This window comes from Trachemys scripta, chromosome 2, assembly GCF_013100865.1.
Source record: "Trachemys scripta elegans isolate TJP31775 chromosome 2, CAS_Tse_1.0, whole genome shotgun sequence".
NCBI lineage: Eukaryota > Metazoa > Chordata > Testudines > Emydidae > Trachemys > Trachemys scripta.
In genome coordinates this window covers 237021975-237041311 of record NC_048299.1, presented here as the reverse complement: position 1 = coordinate 237041311, position 19337 = coordinate 237021975, and the positions used below count along the sequence as shown (strand labels likewise).

The 19337-nt window shown below is 39.7% G+C and overlaps 1 protein-coding gene across 3 annotated transcripts in view; it reads left to right on the top strand.

The window, feature by feature from the left end:
• MMP16 (matrix metallopeptidase 16) overlaps positions 1 to 19337 on the top strand; it is a 252256-nt gene that overhangs the window by 208918 nt on the left and 24001 nt on the right. For all 3 annotated transcript variants that reach the window (XM_034763231.1, XM_034763230.1, XM_034763232.1), the window contains one exon: positions 8563 to 8701. In XM_034763231.1, coding sequence (XP_034619122.1) covers positions 8563 to 8701 — 139 coding nt within the window. The remainder of the gene's footprint in view (positions 1 to 8562; positions 8702 to 19337) is intronic.

Sequence of the window (19337 nt, the reverse complement as noted above, 5' to 3'; positions counted from 1 at the left end):
TTTGGCAGCTTGACGCTACAGACTAAATCCAAGCAAAAGGAGATTAGAGCTATGTAAAGTCGTCCCTAAAATGCATGACTGTGATTTACAAAGATATGCTTTAGTGTACCAGATGAAATTCTAGCTTTATTAGCTACCCTAAAACTTTATAAGCTTTGCCTATAACAGGTATGTCCAAACTTTGCTAAATGTGAGGCTCCCATTTGGAAACTGCTGGAAGCCTGAGGACCTTACTGAGGCTTCAATCCGACAAAGCACTTAAGTACGGACTTAATTCCATCTCTGTTTAGCAAGGCACTTTAAGCACTTGCTTAACTTGATGTGCTTTGCTTAATCTGAATTTACACCTTATTCAATGCCCATTAAAGTCAATGGGCCAATTTCTGGGAGAGCTAATGGGAGTTGGCTCAGGCCTGTAGTGCAAATACAATATTTTTCTAAGATTTATTTTTACAACTGGATTTTTTTTAAAATCCAGATGAACAATCTGAAATATCTTGCTTATGAGGCAAAATGACAAGGAAGGAAAATTCCATCCAGCAGATGTGGCAAAAGATATTAGAAATACAGCAATTCCAAACTGTTGCTGCTTGTTTGCTTCTTCTTCTTTAATAACTGATCTCTGAGATATTGTCTGTGTTATGAGGGTTTTATAGAAAATTTGGGGATGACAAAAAGCCATTTGGCCTGTTGAAACTTATCGTTACATCATTTGTCCCAGAACAGCACCTAGTCATTCTTAGATTGATGATGCCTCAAAAATCTTGCCTGCAAAACCATTCTAAGCATTTATTACTGTCAGAGCGAAAAAGTGCTTCCTAAAGTCTGTTTTGAGGATGTTTTTCCTTAACTTTTACTTACAATAAGCTTTCTTGTCTCATCGTTGTGCTATAATGAAAAAGTAACTGAAGCTGACATTCTCTGCACCAGCTTTCAGAACATATGCTTCAATTAGGTCTTCCTAGATACTTGTTTCTCTCAGTTATCTTTTTTTTTTTCCTTTTGCTTGTTCTCATACTGGAATTTAGGCAATTAATCCTAAAAATTGTTTTGCTGCCCTTCCTTAAGTGTCGTAATATATCTTACAGTATAAAGTGGCTAATACTGAAAATAGTAGTCTAGTGTCAGACAAGCATAGTGAAACTGTAATGTATAATTGTATTGCACGAGCAATGACACAGCTAGAAATTAAAAGGATTTTTTTAGTAGACCTATTTCCAGCCAGACATAATTTTTTCAAAAGAAAACCTTTCATACTGAGAAATCTATTTGAGTAATTTTTGCTAGGTTAACTTGCTCCTATAAATCTGGGATTAACAGAAGAGCATAAGACAAGCCATATTGGGTCAGACCAATAGTTTACCTAGTCCAGTATGCTGTCTTCCGACAATGGCTAGGCCAGATGCTTCAGAGGGAGTAAACAGAAAAAGGTAGTTATTGAGTGATCCATCCCCTGTCATCCAGTCCCAGCTTCTATCAGTCAGAGGTTTAGGGATGCCCAGAACAGGGGTTTGCATCCCTGACCATCTTGGCTAATAGCCATTAGTGGACCTATCCTCCATGAACTTATTTAATTGTTTTTTGAATAATACAGTTGTACTTTTGGCCTTCGCAATATCCCTAGGCAATGAGTTCCACAAGTTGACTGTGCACTGTGTGAAGTATTTCTCCGTTATTTTTGTTTTAAACCTGCTGACTATTAATTTAATTAGGTGGCTCTTGGTTTGTGTGTTATGTGGAGGGGTAAATAACAGTTCCTTATTCACTTTCTCCACACCATTCATGATTTTATAGGCCTGTATCACATCACCCCTCATTTGCCACTGTTCCAAGCTGAACAATCCCACTGTCTTTAACCTCTCCTCATACAGAAGTTGCTCCATATTCTTAATCATTTTTGTTGCCCTTCTTTAAACATTTCCCAATTCTAATACATCTTTTCTGAGATGGAGAGATCAGAATGCATGCAGTATTCAAGATGTGGGTATACCATGGATTTATATAGTGGCATTACGATACTTTCTGTTTTATTATCCATCCCTTTCCTAATGGTTCCTAACACTTCGTTAGCTTGCTTGACTGCTGCTACACATGGAGCAGATGATTTCCGAGGACTATCCACGATGACTCCAAGATCTCTTTCTTGACTGTTAATAGTTATTTTAGCTCCCAGTATTTTGTATGTACAATTGGAATTATGTTTTCCAATGTGCATTACTTTGCAATTATAAACATTGAATTACATCTGCCATTTTGTTGCCCAGTGGCCCAGTTTGTGAAATCTGTTTGTTACTCTTCACAGTCAGCTTTGGACTTAACTACCTGAGTAAATTTGTATCACCTGCAAACTTTGCAAACTCACTGTTGTCCAGATCTTTTATAAATATGGTGAGCAACACTAGCCCCAGTACAGATCCTTGGGGGCCCTGACTATTTACCTTTCTCCATTGTGAAAACTGATCCTCTTATTCCATGACTCCTTACTTTGCTGAAGAGCCTTTGGTGAAGGACCTTGTTAAAGACTTTCAGAAAGTCCAAAAACAGATCTACTAGATCACACTTGTCCACATTTATTGACCCCCTCAAAGAATTCAAATGGATTGGTGAGGCATGATTTCCCTTTACAAATGCCATGTTGACCATTTCCCAGTATATTGTGTTCTTCTATGTGTCTGATAATTCTGTTCTTTACTCTCATTTCAACTAATTTGCCTGGCACTGACGTCAGGCTTATTGGCCTGTAATTGCCAGGATTCCCTCTAGTACCTTTTTTAAAAAATTGGCATTACATTAACAGTTCTCCAGTCATCTGGAACAGAGGCTGATTTAAGAAATAGGCTACATACCACAGTTAATAGTCTGTGGTAGGTTCTTTGGTATTCCCTCCCACCCCCAAATGTTAAATTTAGTTATATTATGGTTGCTATTACCAAGTGGTTCAGCTATAGTCACAGTTTGTACCAGATCCTGTGCACCACTTAAGTCTGAAGTAAGAAAAGCCTCTCCTCTTGTGGATTCCAGGACCAGCTCTCCAAGAAGCAGTCATTAATGGTGTCTAGAAATTTTATCTCAGCATCACATCCTGAGGTAGCAATTACCCAGTCAATATGTGGATAGTTGAAACCCACTATGACACTAAACGGGGGGAGAGGTACATACGCTGGAGTGTAGGGATAGGGTCCAGAGTGATGTACACAAATTGGAGGATTGGGCCAAAAGAAATCTGATGAGGTTCAACAAGGACAAGTGCAGAGTCCTGCACTTAGGATGGAAGAATCCCATGCACTGCTACAGACTAGGGACCGACTGCCTAAGCAGCAGTTCTGCAGAAAAGGACCTGGGGATTACAGTGGATGAGAAGCTGGATATGAGTCAAGTGTGCCCTTGTTGCCAAGAAGGCTAATGGCATATTGGGCTGCATTAGTAGAAGCATTACCAGCAGATCAAGGGAAGTGATTATTCCCTTCTATTCGGCATTGGTGAGGCCACATCTGGAGTATCGCGTCCAGTTTTGGGCCTCCCCACTACAGAAAGGATGTGGACAAATTGGAGAGTGTCCAGCGGAGGGCAACAAAAATGATCAGAGGGCGGGGGCACATGACTTAGGAGGAGAGGCTGAGGGAACTGAGATTGTTATTCTGCAGAAGAGAAGAGTGAGGAGGGATTGATAGCAGCCTTCAACTACCTGAGGGGGGTTCCAAAGAGGATGGAGCTCAGCTGCTCTCAGTGGTGGCAGATGACAGAACAAGGAGCAATGGTTGCAGTGGGGGAGGTCTAGATTGGATATTAGGAAACACTATTTCACTAGGAGGGTGGTGCAGCACTGGAATGGGTTACCTTGGAAGGTGGTGGAATCTCCAACCTTAGAGGTTTTTAAGGCCCGGCTTGACAGAGTTCTGGCTGGGATGATTTAGTTGGGGTTGGTCCTGCTTTGAGCAGGGGTTTGGACTAGATGACCTCCTGAGGTCTCTTCCAACCCTAATAATCTCTGATTCTATGATTACCATGTCCCATTGATTGTCATCATTCCACCAAGTTTCTGTGATGCCTATTATATCAATATCCTCAAGTTCACCCATCTTAGTATTTAGACATCTAGAATTTGTATACAGCACTTATAAGAACATAAGAACAACCATACTGGGTCAGACCAAAGATCCATCTAGGTCAGTATCCTGTCTTCCGACAGTGGCCAATGTCAGGTGCCCCGGATGGAATAAACAGAACAGATAGTCATCAAGTTATCCATTCCCTGTCGTTCATTCCCAGCTTCTGGCAAACAGAGGCTAGGGACACCATCCCTGTCCATTCTAGCTAATAGCCATTGATGGAACTATACTTCATGAATTTATCTAGTTCTTTTTTGAACCCTGTTATAGTCTTGGCCTTCACAACATCCTCTGGCAAAGAGTTTCACAGGTTGACTGTGTGTTGTGTGAATACTTCCTTTTGTTTGTTTTAAACCTGCTGCCAATTAATTTCATTTGGTGACCCCGTAGTTCTTGTGTTATGAGAAGGAGTAAATAACACTTCCTATTTTCTTTCTCCACATAAGTTATTATTTTATAGACCTCAATCATATCCCCCCCCCACCTTTAGTCATCTCTTTTCCAAGATGAAAAGTCCCAGTCTTATTAAGCTGTCCTCATACTGAAGCCGTTCCATACCCCTAATAATTTTTGTTGTTCTTTTCTGAACCTTTTCCAATTCCAATATATCTTTTTTCCGATGGGGTGATCACATCTGCAATCAGTATTCAACATATGGGCATACCATGGATTTATATAGAGGCAATATTATATTTTCTGTCTTATTATCTATCACTTTCCTAATGATTCCCAACGTTCTGTTCACTTTTTTGACTGCCGCTGCACACTGAGTGGATGTTTTCCAAGAACTATCCACAATGACTCCAAGATCTCTTTCTTGAGTGGTAACAGCTCATTTAGACCCCATCATTTTATATGTATAGTTTTCAGAGTAGCAGCCGTGCTAGTCTGTATCCGCAAAAAGAACAGGAGTACTTGTGGCACCTTAGAGACTAACAAATTTATTAGAGCATAAGCTTCCGAAGAAGTGGGCTGTAGTCCACGAAAGCTTATGCTCTAATAAATTTGTTAGTCTCTAAGGTGCCACAAGTACTCCTGTTCTTTTTATGTATAGTTTATATGTATGCTTATAAAATTTGTCAATATTTAGTTGTCTGCCTTCATGTGATGAAAGTGAGTGGGACTCGTTTTCATTTGACTGTTTCTCTTCAGATCCTATCTGATATTATCAACTTTTATCTTCTCCTCTGTACTATGATCTAGAGAATCCCCATTAATAAATCTTCCCCTAAAGGATGTCTCTGTCCAAACCATGTGCTCCTTAACACCTGTCAGCTTTCCCCCAGCCCTTAGTTTAAAAACTTCTCTACAACTTATTTTAATTTTACACACCAGCAATCTGATTCTGTTTTGGTTTAGGTGGAGCTCATCTTTCCTGTATGGGCTCTTCCTTTTACAAAAGTTTCCCCAGTTCCTAATAAACCTAAATCCCTCCTCCAAACACCACTCATTCAGATGCTGCAGTTCTGCCTATATAACTGGCTCTATGTGTGGAATTGGAAGCATTTCATCTTTAATCTCTTACCTAGTAACTTAAATTTGGCCTTCAGGACCTCTCTCCTACCTTTCCCTATATCATTGGTACCTACACGTGTTACGACCACTGGCTTCTCTCCTGCACTGTACACTGAAACACCCCTTCTATTCTGGATGCACTTAGACAGTTTCTATGTAAGGTTAATATTTTCTTCACAAATTTGTGAATAATTGCATCAGTGGAAAAATGAACTAGACAGAGTTGTGACTTATACTTGAGAAGGATGATGAATACAACCCATTGTATGCCTGCTCCAGCAAAAATATTAGTTTGGTTTCAAAGCTGCACCAGTTCCCAGAACACTACAGATCTGGTTTGCTTGGCAGGCTGACCTATTCAGACAGAAGGTCTAGGCTGCCATGCAACAGAGATGTGACAAGATGCGATATTTTTCTGTTTTGTTTTGGGGTTTTTTTCCTCAGCAATAATTAATTCTGTATTATTTCTTATACAGTTGAGATTTCATGTTAAAGGGTAAGAAGAGGGATAACCTTTACTTGTCACAGGAAAGTGGTTCAGAATGTTCATTACTTCAGGGCTATCATCTGTCGTAGAGTAATTAGGTTTGCAGTCCACACACAAAAGGGGTAAGCACTTGATCAGGGCCCCCTATCTCAACATGTTGATAAGGTTGCACTGAAAAAAGCATAGGCGGCGAGTTCTATGGGCCCCTGGAGCCTGCACCCCATCCCTTTCCCACACACCCCCTCCCACCCCCACTCCCTCCCCAGCCCAGGAACGGCACCGCAGGCCTCCTCCCCCAACCCAAAATCCCTCCCAGAGCCTTAGGGAGGTGTGGGGGTGGAGTTTGGGGAGGCGAAGTTTGGGGGAGGGGCCTCTGGATGTTTTGGGCACCACCACAATTTCTACAAACCTGCTGCCCCTGGGAAGAATTTGTGGTTACCAGTGTTGAAGAGATACAGCAAGGGTAGCTTTTCCTGCATTCTCCTAGTGCTGACAAAATAACTTCCCTACATTCCCCAGTCTGAGCAGTGCATCCTCAGCATGGATCAGTCACTCAGCAACCATAGTTTAGCCCAGTGGTTTAGCAACCCGAGGACTCCATTTTGATTTAAAAATTTTCCGTGGACCCTCAAGCCCCCCGCTCAGCCCCAGGCCCCGCCCCCACTTCATCCCAGCCCCAGTTTGAGAAACGCTGGTTTAGCCCAATGACAATACAAGAGAATTGAGAGTCTACGGTATTGACTGCGCCATGGGAAACATAACCTTTCACCAGATCGGATACTGTTTTGTATCACATATAGGAACAGAAAATCTTTGCCACGTGATGATCCATGTGCTGTGAGTTGTTGGTCTTAGTGCAATTCTTAGTGGAATGACTGGTAATAGAGGCCAGTGCCAACAGTTTTGATGGCAGATTTGCAATGTGGACACCAGTCCAGTAAGAACTGAACTATGACCACCACATTCTAAATTTCCCATCACAAATGTTGATCCTGGTCTCCTTGTTATCAGTCACTGCAGAGAAGAAGTGAATCAGATTGCAGAATGAACTATCCTCACAGCCCTGGAAATAGTCCATTCAGACCAGGGCTCGACAGGCGTCATTCCACTGACTGCCCTGAGCTTTGCTTTAGACCCATTGTCAGGATGGGGTGGGACAGATCACAGTGATGCTCCCTAGGCTGTATCTCTTCTGTGCAGAGAGGGCTTCAGTCTCCAGGGATGTCCATCTGACACTTTTCAGGTTAATAAGAAATTCACGTCCTGGGGAACATACAGATCTGGGCAGGGCCGGCTCCAGGCACCAGCGAAGGAAACAGGTGCTTGGGACGGCCAATGGAAAGGGGCGGCACATCCGGGTCTTCAGCGGCAATTCGGCGGCGGGTTCCTCCGTCTCTGTCTTCCTCTTTGAGCTGCCGCCGAAGTGCCGCCGAAGAGGAAGAGAGGGAGCGAAGGACCTGCTGCCGAATTGCCGCAGAAGAATGAAGCGGCGCGATTGAGCTGCCGCCGAAGTGCTGCCGATCGGCTTTATCTTTTTTTTTTTTTTTTTCGCTTTGCAGCTTGGGGCGGCAAAGCAGCTGGAACCGGCCCTAGATCTGGGTATCTGCAGTTTTAGAAGATGACATGAAATTGATTGTTCACCAAATATATGATGGGGCTGCTGCCAGGCACTCACTCATGTAACTTAGTACAGGATTTGGAAATATGCAATGAAGTACTGAGGGCTGAAATTTGGCCTTGATTGTTCACTCAAACTAGGGGCTTTGAAAAGAAACAAATCAAGAGGGGAAAGCCTTTTTAAACTTTTATTATAAACTCTTCCTAAACAAATTTCTGACAAAGATTTCTGTTAAATTTACTGGGCTTTCCTACAGAACAACAAATTTAACTAGAATGGATGTGGGTCTCTTGTGCACATCTTACTTTTAGACATTGCAAATATATCAGATATTCAAAAATTAGTGCTGTAATTCAAACATGGACCCCAAATCTGTTCTTAACTGCTCCATTGTAAGCCTAAAATAGTTCCATTGTGTTCTACCAGTGTCACTGAGTGGAATTTGAGCAGTGGTAGTTTGCAGTATACACACTCTCCTGCCTTTCCTTTTTAAGCAAAATGGACATCTGTTACAGGACTGTCAGATATTTGGTAAGAAATATCCTCAAATTTCTGCCTCTCCTTTGAATGCACCTTTGCTTTGTTTGTGTTTTTTATTTTTGTTTTTAAGAAATCATTAGATCACTCTTTAAGAGGGAAATTTTTTTCCTTCCATTTCTCTGCTGAGGGAAAACTCAGTTCTGTACTCCTTCATTATTAATGCAAATATGGTTAGACAAATAGGAAAGTTGTTGTCCTAAATTGACATTGAATGGTTTTTCTGTCTCTCAGAAACAGATCAACAAGTATAGAGGCCTCCAATGTGCTAAGAGATGCATTTGTTTGCTTTCCAGGATCAGTGGTTTTGGCGTGTTAGAAACAACAGGGTGATGGATGGATACCCCATGCAGATTACCTACTTCTGGAGGGGTTTGCCTCCAAGTATCGATGCAGTCTATGAAAACAGCGAAGGGAATTTTGTTTTCTTTAAAGGTAAGAAGGGCAAGAAATCTAGGTGACATTTAAAGGCCTGCTGACACCTCATAGAAACATTTTAAAACTTTCTTCTTATAGTGAAGTAAAATCTTGTTTATTTTCGCTAGTGGCTTGTCATATCCATTGCAAATTCAGAATGTAGAGAATTAGCAAATAAGTGAACAGATAACAAAAAACAAGCATCTAACATACTTTGCACACTTGGCAACTATTGTTATTATTAATGATAATACTTTATATTAGTGATTTTGGGGTATATTTTGTAAAAGTAGGTAAGTCTTACTAGTAAAGGCCATACAGCAATGATCTGCTATTAAATCTTTGCTCACACTTTTTGTGTGTGAACTATAGGTTGTCTGGATTAAGAAAGTATGAATGAGTGAGTTTCTTTATATTTTTTCTAGTTATCTTTCTTCATTTCTCTTATTACTAGGGCATTTGCATATTTCTAAGTGGCATCTGTTCCTGCTACGTATATTTTATCATGTGTTATCTGTGCCACATTGTAATTATTTGCTCTGGAAATTACGATGCTACAAATTTGAGGTGGGAAATGAATTATTAACAGATATCCCTGTTTCATGCAAATGTCCCTAGTCATTTTTTTAAAAAAAGAGGAAAAACCCCAGAAAATAAAGTTATGTGGATTGAATTGTTGCTATGCAATTTGTTTTTTTGAAAGTTTTACTCCAGGCATCAGCTGTTCTTTAAAATTAAAGTTCTTAAATATGCATCTAATTTAGATTTAATGTGAAAATTATACTTTATGGTAGATAAATAGTAGTTTATCATTGGAATCTGTTCATTGGGAATGAAACCAATGTAAAATGTAATTACTTTATAAGGTAAGAACTGTGAAAACAAAGGAGAATATGATTTGAGAATGAGAATAGTTGTGAAGCTATCAGAGTTAACTATATGGATTGTGACTGGCTCTGTTGTTCTTTTTCATATGAAAAAGCAGAAGAACAATGCAGACATTTTCCCTGCCATTTTTCAAAATATGAACAAGGTTATTAGGTCAAAAAATGGACCCACCTGTACTATAGTAGAACTAGTGTGGAGGTACAAGAAGCATTTCATTCACTACTCAAGTATGGTCACCTCTGGAGTGTGAAGGGGTAATTGTAATTGTGCAGAAATACTACACAACAGTTTAATACAGGCAATGAAGATGAAAAGAACTTGCACCTTTTTTGAGACATAGAAGTTACAGGTCTTTGTATTTACTTTATTTACTATATGATAACACACAACACGTGCCTTTTATTCCAAAGCCAGCTCATAAAATGTATACCATATGATAAACTGAATTTTATTTTCCACCTTTAACCTTCTCAATAACATTCTGCCTTCTAATCTTTCTCAGTTATGACCAATGTTCTAAACCTCTAAACAACAGTTGGCATTTTCTAATATAAAGGTTGTACTGTACCACAAAAAAGATTGTCATGCATCCCTCTACTCCCATCCTTCCTAATAAAGTGCTTTTAGGAGCGTGTTATGACTGAACTAATCAGCAAGCAAGAGGCAAAGATCTGTCAATCACAGGTAGTGTATAAGCACCAGTCTACCCATTTCTTCCTGGTTGTTTGCCTTCTGCATGCTGGAAGGGTAGAGCAGCAGCTGTCTCAGTATTTCACCCACTGTGCGCTCTTTCATTCTGCCTTATTCGTTCTTCTCCTTTTCTATTCCAAGAAAAGATGAAGAAGCACAGAAGCAAGAATAAAGGGAAAGGGAGAAAAAAGCAACACAAAGAAGACATCAACTCTCCTGTGTCTGCTCTCTCCAGGGCCCCAGTTACACAGAGAGTAAAGCAGCAGAAGAGAGAGATTTACCTCCTATAGCTGCTTCCATCCAGTAACCAAGGAATCAGGGAGGAATTGACCAATGTGCTGCATATCAGCTCCTCAACTCCTCCTGTCCCCACCTTTCAGCCTAGCCACATTGTTGTAGGGTGTTGGTTCTATCTAGGTCCCTGGTTAGGTGTTTTCTGTCTGGGTTTCTATAGGGTTGCCCATCACTGTGTTATTTAGAACCTCTCTCTGTCAGTGGCCTAGTGGATTTCATAAGCCCAGCTACCACAGACTTTCTTGTAACAAATGTGTCAGCATTTCCTTGGCCCTTAAGGCCATTTGTGTAAACTCCAGTAATCATAAGTGATTTGCGCAGATGAAAGTCATAATATGAAGTAAGTTATAACGTGCAGGCTTAATTCACCCTGCAGAACCTTTATTTATGGTGATAATATGAGAAACAGAAAGAAACCATTTTAACCCCCAGGCCATGGATGAGTTTATCAGCATGACAACTAAGAAAGCGGAAAAAGCCCTGTTTAGCTGCAAATGGAACTGAAAATTGAGATGCAAATCAATTAGACTCAGTGAACATAGAACCTCATAACACCTTTTTTACACAGTCACTTTTTAGGGTGCTTGAAGGCCAAGGGTACTTTTCCCTCATAGTGACCCCATTCTTCCTATTGCATTCATTAGCAGATAATTCCTACCATACATGGCCTGAATTTCAGTGCAGAGTGCAGACCCAGGCCTTCCTCAGTATCCTCAGATCCAGGATACCAGGATGCCTGGGAGGACAAGCCTTGCAACCCTGCACAGCAAGAATCACTTCCACAAGCCCCTTGTTTCCCTGTAGCTGGAATCCTCAAAATGTCAGTACTCTCTTTTTTATTTAAATGGCCTCTTGCTGCACTCTGCCATCACAGGCATCACCTCTGAGGAATAAAGACCAGCCATTGTAGTTCCTTGGCTACGGTCCCATGGGAAAGAAACACACCGTTTTCTCTGAAGATCTAGATTGTATATTTCTAGTCATTGCCATGCTCTTTTCTGCCTTCTCAGCCTGCTTTGCATTGCATTAATGTGTGTAGAGCAGAGGCCAGAAGGTAGGTTTCTCATTCTACAAGGCTTATCCTGTTATATTAGTTGTCTTGGAAACAGCCCACTTCCCCTTTGTTTTCAGAATCCTCCACAAAGATCTTGTCACCCTCTGTTGACCTGGATATAGAGGTCGGGTGCATTCTTGCCACATCTCCTCAGTTGTCACCTTATTTCTGTGTGTGGTATACAGATCCATTTGTGCCTCTGAAACTGGAGTGTAGACGTCCATGCAAAGACCAAACTGTCAGACCTCTCTAACTCTCAACTGGAGTGTAGAAGTCCATGCAAAGATCAAACTGTCAGACCTCTCAAGAAGATCAAGATAAAGTAACAATGGACTACAGAGTTCCCTAAGGACCCTCTTCTCTAGGCTCACCATTCTGCATCATAGTAATCGTCTCCCTTACACTGTAGTCAAAGTTGCAGATAGAAATTACCAGGCCCATTCTTTAAGCCTATCTTCCTTCCCTACTCAGTGAACCAAAAGGATATTTATCTACTATCCATCTGCTGATCCAGGCTTTGTTTATTCTTCGTTGCTTGTCCAGTACAGGGACAGAATCATTCAGTATGGACAATGGATACCAAAATAATTTGTGTAAAGTATAGCTACAGTTCCCTGGGACAGAAGCACAGACCTGGGATAAAGTTTAACTCCTCCACTTATGGTGCCTAGATAACATGCAGGCTTAACAGTCTGGTGGCTGAGCAGAAGCAGTATTGATAACCATAGGTTTCTTAGAGGAAGTCTCTGGTTGCTTCTCTTGAGGTCAGTAACACTCAACCTCAACTACAACACATACCGTACTCTCAAATCTCTGCTTTGTGCTGGAAAAAGAGGCAAATATGTATTTATGCTTCTTTCAGAACATCCTCTGCTTCCTATGGGCAGGCTTCAAAAGGACCTCAAAGTGAATTTTCCATCAAAATTTCTCTCTTTTCTTGCTTTGGAAGTTTTGTTATTAAAAGGAAGTAGGTGGACTAGGACTTATATGATTGACAGATCTTTCTCTCATGTTTTCGGATCTATGGAGCAATAACACTGACTGTAGGGGCTGTTGCCTGTAGGAGAAAAGAAGATTGAGTCAAACGCAGTTGTCAGTAAGTAATCTTCACCTTGTTTTTCCCAGCAAAATTGCACTGAGTCTAGGTCAAGGACTAGCAATATGCAACTCAGGCCCAGTGACATTTTTAAGATGCAGCATCTTGTTGGACAGAAAAGCCTGCTTTCTGACATGAGAAATCTGAAAACAACCCTTCCTAATTCCGTCCCAATGATCTATAAATGTATTTGATTTGGGCCCTCAATGTTTAGGAGACAACAGACCTGAAATTTGAAACAAGTAGATTATTAGAAAACCTACTTATGATATTTTTTTTTAGGTTTTGAGGGTTTGGTTTTATTTGTTCGTACTCATTCATCTCTCCCTCCACTTGTGCAACTGGATTAATGGCACTAAGGCAATTCTGCTTTAAAGAAGAAATATAAAACAGGAGCTAAATAAAAATCTTTAAAACAAGTTTACATTTTCCAGCAGACCTATGCTGTTAAATACAAGGCACAAACAGATGATCTGTAATGGTAGTGTGGTATGCAGGTGTTATTTGCATTCCTTTGGGACCGTCTTCATAATTTACAGCTCTGCTATCCCAAATTCATACTAATAAATCCTATCAGCAGATCTGTATATTTTCTGTATTGTCTGTCTGTGGAGACCACTGATTTTAGGGGCATATTTAATAAATTATGGCTACTTGTAAAAAATTTGCTGCTTTTGTGGAATCAAGTCTCCCTTTCCCCACAGAGCATTGAGACTTTTTGGTTTTCAATGTGAACTAGTTTTATGTCCCTTCAATTTACATTAATATTTATTTATACAAGGAAAAACATTTGTAAAAATTCAGTAGCACACTTGGAGAGCATGGCTATAAAGCAGTGCTTGCTGTTTTTGGGAGCTGAAGATACGCAGCCTTCTTTCTTGTGGCTCGTAATGCATGCAAGGTATGTGGTATAACATAGAAGGCTGCTTATAAAAAACAGATGTTTATATTCTTATTGTTATTCAGTACTGGCATCTATACTGAATAATGATAATAAAATAACACCAGAAAGGTACATATATATTTTTAAAATGGCAAAAATGTAGATAGTAAAGTTTATTCTGTGTACCTTTTGGAATTTAAATAGTGTTAAAAATGAAATTGTCAAGCCATCTGCATTGTTGAAACCTACGGCCAGCCAAATGTAGCAATGGAAAAGCTGTTGTAAAATTTATATTACCACTGCCACCATAACTCTCAATAATTCTTATCCCACTACTTGACAGTTTCATTTTGAAAGCTAAAATGTACTTGTAGTGGGGCATCACGAAGCAGTAAATAGGGAAGTGACAGGGGCCAGCTAGATAAATAGAAGGACTTGGAAAAGCTTAAAGGAAAAAGGGAGGAGGACAAAACATACTGGGATTGAGGTCCAAAATATTTAGAATATGAACATTGGGGAGAAGAGAGTTCCAGAATGTGAATGAGGAAGACAAAGAGACATGAGTATAGGTTTTTTAATGTATTTTATTGCTATGAGTAGATTTTTTTCTTAATATTTATTATATTAAATACTTTAAATACTGTACATAGTACTTATAAAATGCACATACCATAATTCCATTTTTGCATAATGATGACATGAAAAAAATACTTCACTTAGTTCTTGAGAACTCAAGAAACCTTTGATTAATTCATATCCTGATTATATACAAAAGGGGATGTAGTATAGTTGATATCTCCTGTGTGGTTGGTTGTAATGGTAAGTAGATAATTAAATAGTCTAAAATAACCAATATTTACTATCAAAACCTCAGTATGCTAAAGCAAGCATATATATTCTTTGTGTGTGTGTCCTGTATTTCTAATCAATTTTCAGAATGGCGACAATAGATTTTCAAAAACTTCAGGTAGTTACAATCACAGTCCATTTTTTTCAAATTGTTTCCCTTTGGTGTTGGGTATTCAGCTAAGCATTATTGCAAAAAACCAAAACATTTTGACTTTCACTTGCTTCATTCTCAGACTGTGACCTTACCATCTTGCTTGTTGTTATATTAGGGAATAGATAGTGAAAAATGAAACATTCAGAAGATTGACCAGACTTTATGAAACAGGGTGATTTATTAAAATCTATGAGACTAATAAATCCACAAACCAGACCTGAAAGGAACAACTTGGTAAAACAAATGTAGTGCTTGCTGCTGCCAAAGAGATATGGCACTTGCCTTATTATATGAGTGACCATGTATCTGGAAGAAGGATCAAACCATTATTGTTCAAATAGTGTCTGGTTTTCTTTCCTTATTTTTATTGTAATCATAATGAATAAACAGGTCTTCAGTACATTGTTCCTATAACTTATAAAAGAAACTAAATATAAACTAAATGAAAGCAAATAATGAGTAATGCGACTTAAGCACTCATTTTGGATACATTTTTGAAGTCACTTCAAATTAGCTCACTAAAACTATAAATAAATGGAATTAATCCTAGTTACAATCAAACTCTGATCTGTAATTTAAATTCCCCTTAGTATTCAGTTCTGAGTGTGAAAGCGTCAGATTCTTTCTGAGACTCTTCTGAATTGCAGTTCTCCTCCCACGAAATGCTTCCTTGACCAACAATCAACCACTTTCCAATATCATGTCTCCCTGTGAGGGAAGAACAACGACAACAAAAAGCTGCAGCCAGACAGAACACTTGGGTTTCATATTTATAATGCTTCCCATTAATAATGGTCACAGTTATAGCAGACTAAACATATCTTAGAATGCAAATATTAAATGCTCTCTAGTTATAACCAATAGAGGTCTTGCCCATAATTGCTAAAGTGCTCAGTGTCCTGCAGTCTCAGGTTTAAGTTCTCTCCAGTTACCCTCAACAGTAAACTTGCTTAAATAGAAGAAAGAAATGTGCTAAGGAGGATTTCATTAAGAGCCTCACTCTAGTCTTGCCTTCCCGCTTTTTTCACATATGCGCCTGCTCCAGCACCCCCTGGATATACAACAGATATTCGGCTCAGTTATTCTGTCCTTTTATAATATTCATGTTCAGCCTGGTTATTTCAGGGGTTGTGCATGCATATGTGAAAGCAAAATTTGACTCATTGGATACAGTTGGCAATTATCATTTTCTAACAACTACTCCTTGTGAGACATGGAAATAGTAATATTGCATACATTGTAGAACATGCCTCTTCATGCTGCCCAGCAACTGTCATTTTGAATGATCTTCTAAAACAGAAATGACCTGGCACAGTATCATTCATCGAATACCATCTGTTGTTTGCACCATAAGTACCAACTGGAAGGGTCCAGAAAACACGATCCTTCTCTCAGTATTGAACTTGCAACTATGATCCCTTTCTGAAGCCATCTATTTATATACAGCCAAGTGAACCAGCAGTTTTGAGACTCAGAGGTATAATTCAGCTGAGAAGGAGAACTGTGAAATAGTAAAGGTGTGGCCAACTGAAATGAATATCTGAAACCCTCAGGATAGAGCCTTATCATTCCTAGGATTAAGTTTTGTTGAGCATCCTAAGTAAATTAAATATAATGGCCTTTAGGTCAGCACAGACCTAATCTTTTGTGCATTTCAAAGGATCACTCTTCATAGGCTAGCTCTTCTTTATTTTCTGTACTTTATAAAGCTCCCTGCAGGTCTTCTCTGAACGCTTTCTTCCTCTTGCCTGGCACATGCAATAGCTGTGAAGAAGATCAGTGTTTCTCAATGTATAATGTCAAGCTGGCGTCTTTGGCTATATAACGTCACCTTCATTTCCTCATCTTCCAAATATATACACGTTAACAACCTATAGAAAAGAGACTTGACCACACCTTTGTGTCTTACACTGAGCATCCCCTGCTAGAAATGAAAATGTAATCATGGCTTACTTCCTTCTAGGGCATTTCTAGAGAAGACACCAAACTATGCAGGTGACAGCTTGAACATCTGAAGAACACAGTTTTATTGTGGTTCTTGTCTTATTGCATATTGGAAAATTAAACATAAGTTATCTTTATTATTTTTTTAATTCAGTAAAAAGTTCAAGTGTTATGATGAACATACATGTGGGTTCACCACTCTTTTCCTTGTGATTTCTTTTGTCACAAAGGTGCTAAAAGCTGCTTCAGTATTTTTAAGGTCACATTAATGTACCTGTGCCAGATGAGTTTTCTACATTTTGCTTAAGAAGAGAGAGTCTGCTTATATGTGTCTAGGTCTCTCTATCAGACATGAAATGAAGGGAAGCCTTTCCATGAGAATCTTATGTAAGACTCCTTTCAGAAAATCTTTCTTTTCATTATTGGAAGGCAGTATTAAGTTCACAGTATAGGAGCATATGGTGGAGAATATGAGAAAACTAGGTAGAATGACAGGAATTTCCTAGAGAAACTATACATTTCATATGTTCACACTTCTTTCCTCTGGTGCTGATACATTGGAAAATGTACTGAATCAGGCTTCTACAAATGTCTCCTAAAGCTAAATGCACCACTAGTGACCTGGGACTTTGTGTCAGGAAAAGTATCCTCAGGCGAGCTGGAATGCCTCTGCTTGAAAGTGCGGGTGACAAGCAGCTGCAAAGAAACTGATAAAAGATTTACTTTGCAAACCCAGCATGGGAGGGATTAAAACTGTATCCCCTTTCCTAATTAAAAATGTGATGAAAAGGAAAGCATGCTGTAAATTGCTGAGGTACAGGTGAGGGGATAAAGCCTTCCTTTACTTTTTTAAAGAATTCCCTTATTTAATACCACAGAGGGATGACTAAAATATAAAACAAACTGTGAATACAGCTTTCTGGATTTTCCATCCCAGTGATTCTGGCATAGACTTGATCCTAGGTCTTTGGGGCGAAGTTAAGTTTCCTTATAAAATATTTACATAAGAGAGTGCCTAAGGGTAGATAAGTGTTTGTGAAGCAGCCTGCCCAGCCACATACAGGTCTGTCGCATCTTACGAGTCTTTAACATGCGCAATTTCAACTTTACGCGGTCTGCAAAAATAAAAACAAAACAAAAAACAACAAAAAAAGAGAAAAACAGTTCTAATACTATGCCTGTAGTGCAGGTGATTTCACCCGCCATTGAACTCAATGGGGTTTTGGCTATACGCGGTTTTCGCTTTACACGCTAACCGCGGATTGGAGCCCCCGCGTAAGATGAGACAGACCTGTAGCTATTACAATGAATAGTATGGACTGCCACTCTTATGTCTGTCATGTGCCACTGGGATATCTGCATAGATGTGTAGCTAGGCAAATGCACTTTAAAACATCTTTTCCATTGGCTATCATAAATAAGGGTGTTTCTAGATATAGTGGGTTAGGTTTACATTTTTTGGATCAGTTTCACCACTGATTTATTCCAATTTACATTAGCATTAATGGTCATGGTTGAAACTCCACGTATTGGCAACTTAGAAGTGATTAATAGGACTGTTATGGCTTCAGAAAGGGAGACACTGGCTGAAATAAGTTCAGCAGAGGCAAATCCACTGATGCACCAGCTCCACTCAGAGGGTCTTATTGTGGGGAGCTGCAATGAATTTCAGATGGGTTCCACCTGTTTTATGCCACCTATTTATGGTCCCTGACCATTGGTCTTCATTCTCTCTCTTTGTATGGAAAGGCCCAAGAGGTCTAATGATTTTCATTACCTTTCTCTGGACTTTTTCTATTATGCCAGTCTAAAGGATTGTCAAGTTGTTGACAGGCTTTCTAAGTAATAGTTACTTCTCTCACCGATTAATATTGTTATTAGTAATAACATTTTTAGCAACATGCATGTCCCTAATGTTATATATAGAGAGAGGGGATAAATACATGGTCCTTACCCAATGGAGCTTACAATCTAGGATAAACAGGGGAGACACTGAACAAACTAAGATTTTGGGATGTTACTATTCCTAAGGTATGCATCATATTAGGACTCCTCCCCAACCTTTTAAAATTAACATAGATTGTCTTGGGTTGCCATGAGAATATGAGCCATTATTGAAGTGACTGTTGTAAGAAATCTAGTGATCATCTAGTCTGACCTCCTGTATAACACATGTCATAGAGCTTCCCCAAAATTATTCCTACAGCATCTTTTCTGGAAAAAAAATCCAATTTTGATTTTAAAATTGCTCGTGATGAAGAATCCATCATGACCCTTGGTAAATTGTTTCAATGGTCACTTACCCTTAACATTAAAAATTTACATCTTATTTCAAGTCTGAATTTCTCTAGCTTCAACTTCCAGCCATTGGATCATATTGTGCCTTTCTCTGCTAATTGAAGAGCCCTGTGATGCGGTGTATAAACCCGGCACTAGAACTGACAGGGGTAAGGAGCAATTCTCGGCCCAAAAGACCCTGCCCAGCCACACCTGCAGAAAATGCTCTAGCTAGAGATGGAGCTTAAGAGGGAGCCAGACAACTCAGAAGGGGCCTGACAAGGCAGGGAGAGGTGATGGGTTTATAGGAGTTGATCAGGAAAGAGAAATAAAGCTATCTGACAAGAAAGAAAAGGCAATTTTGTAGTGGAGGAAGTCAGGTCTGGTCTATACTACCCGCCTGAATCGGCGGGTAGAAATCGACCTCTCGGGGATCGATTTATTGCGTCCCATCGGGACGCGACAATCGATCCCCAAATCGGCGCTCTAACTCCACCAGCGGAGGTGGTAGTAAGCGCCGCCGAC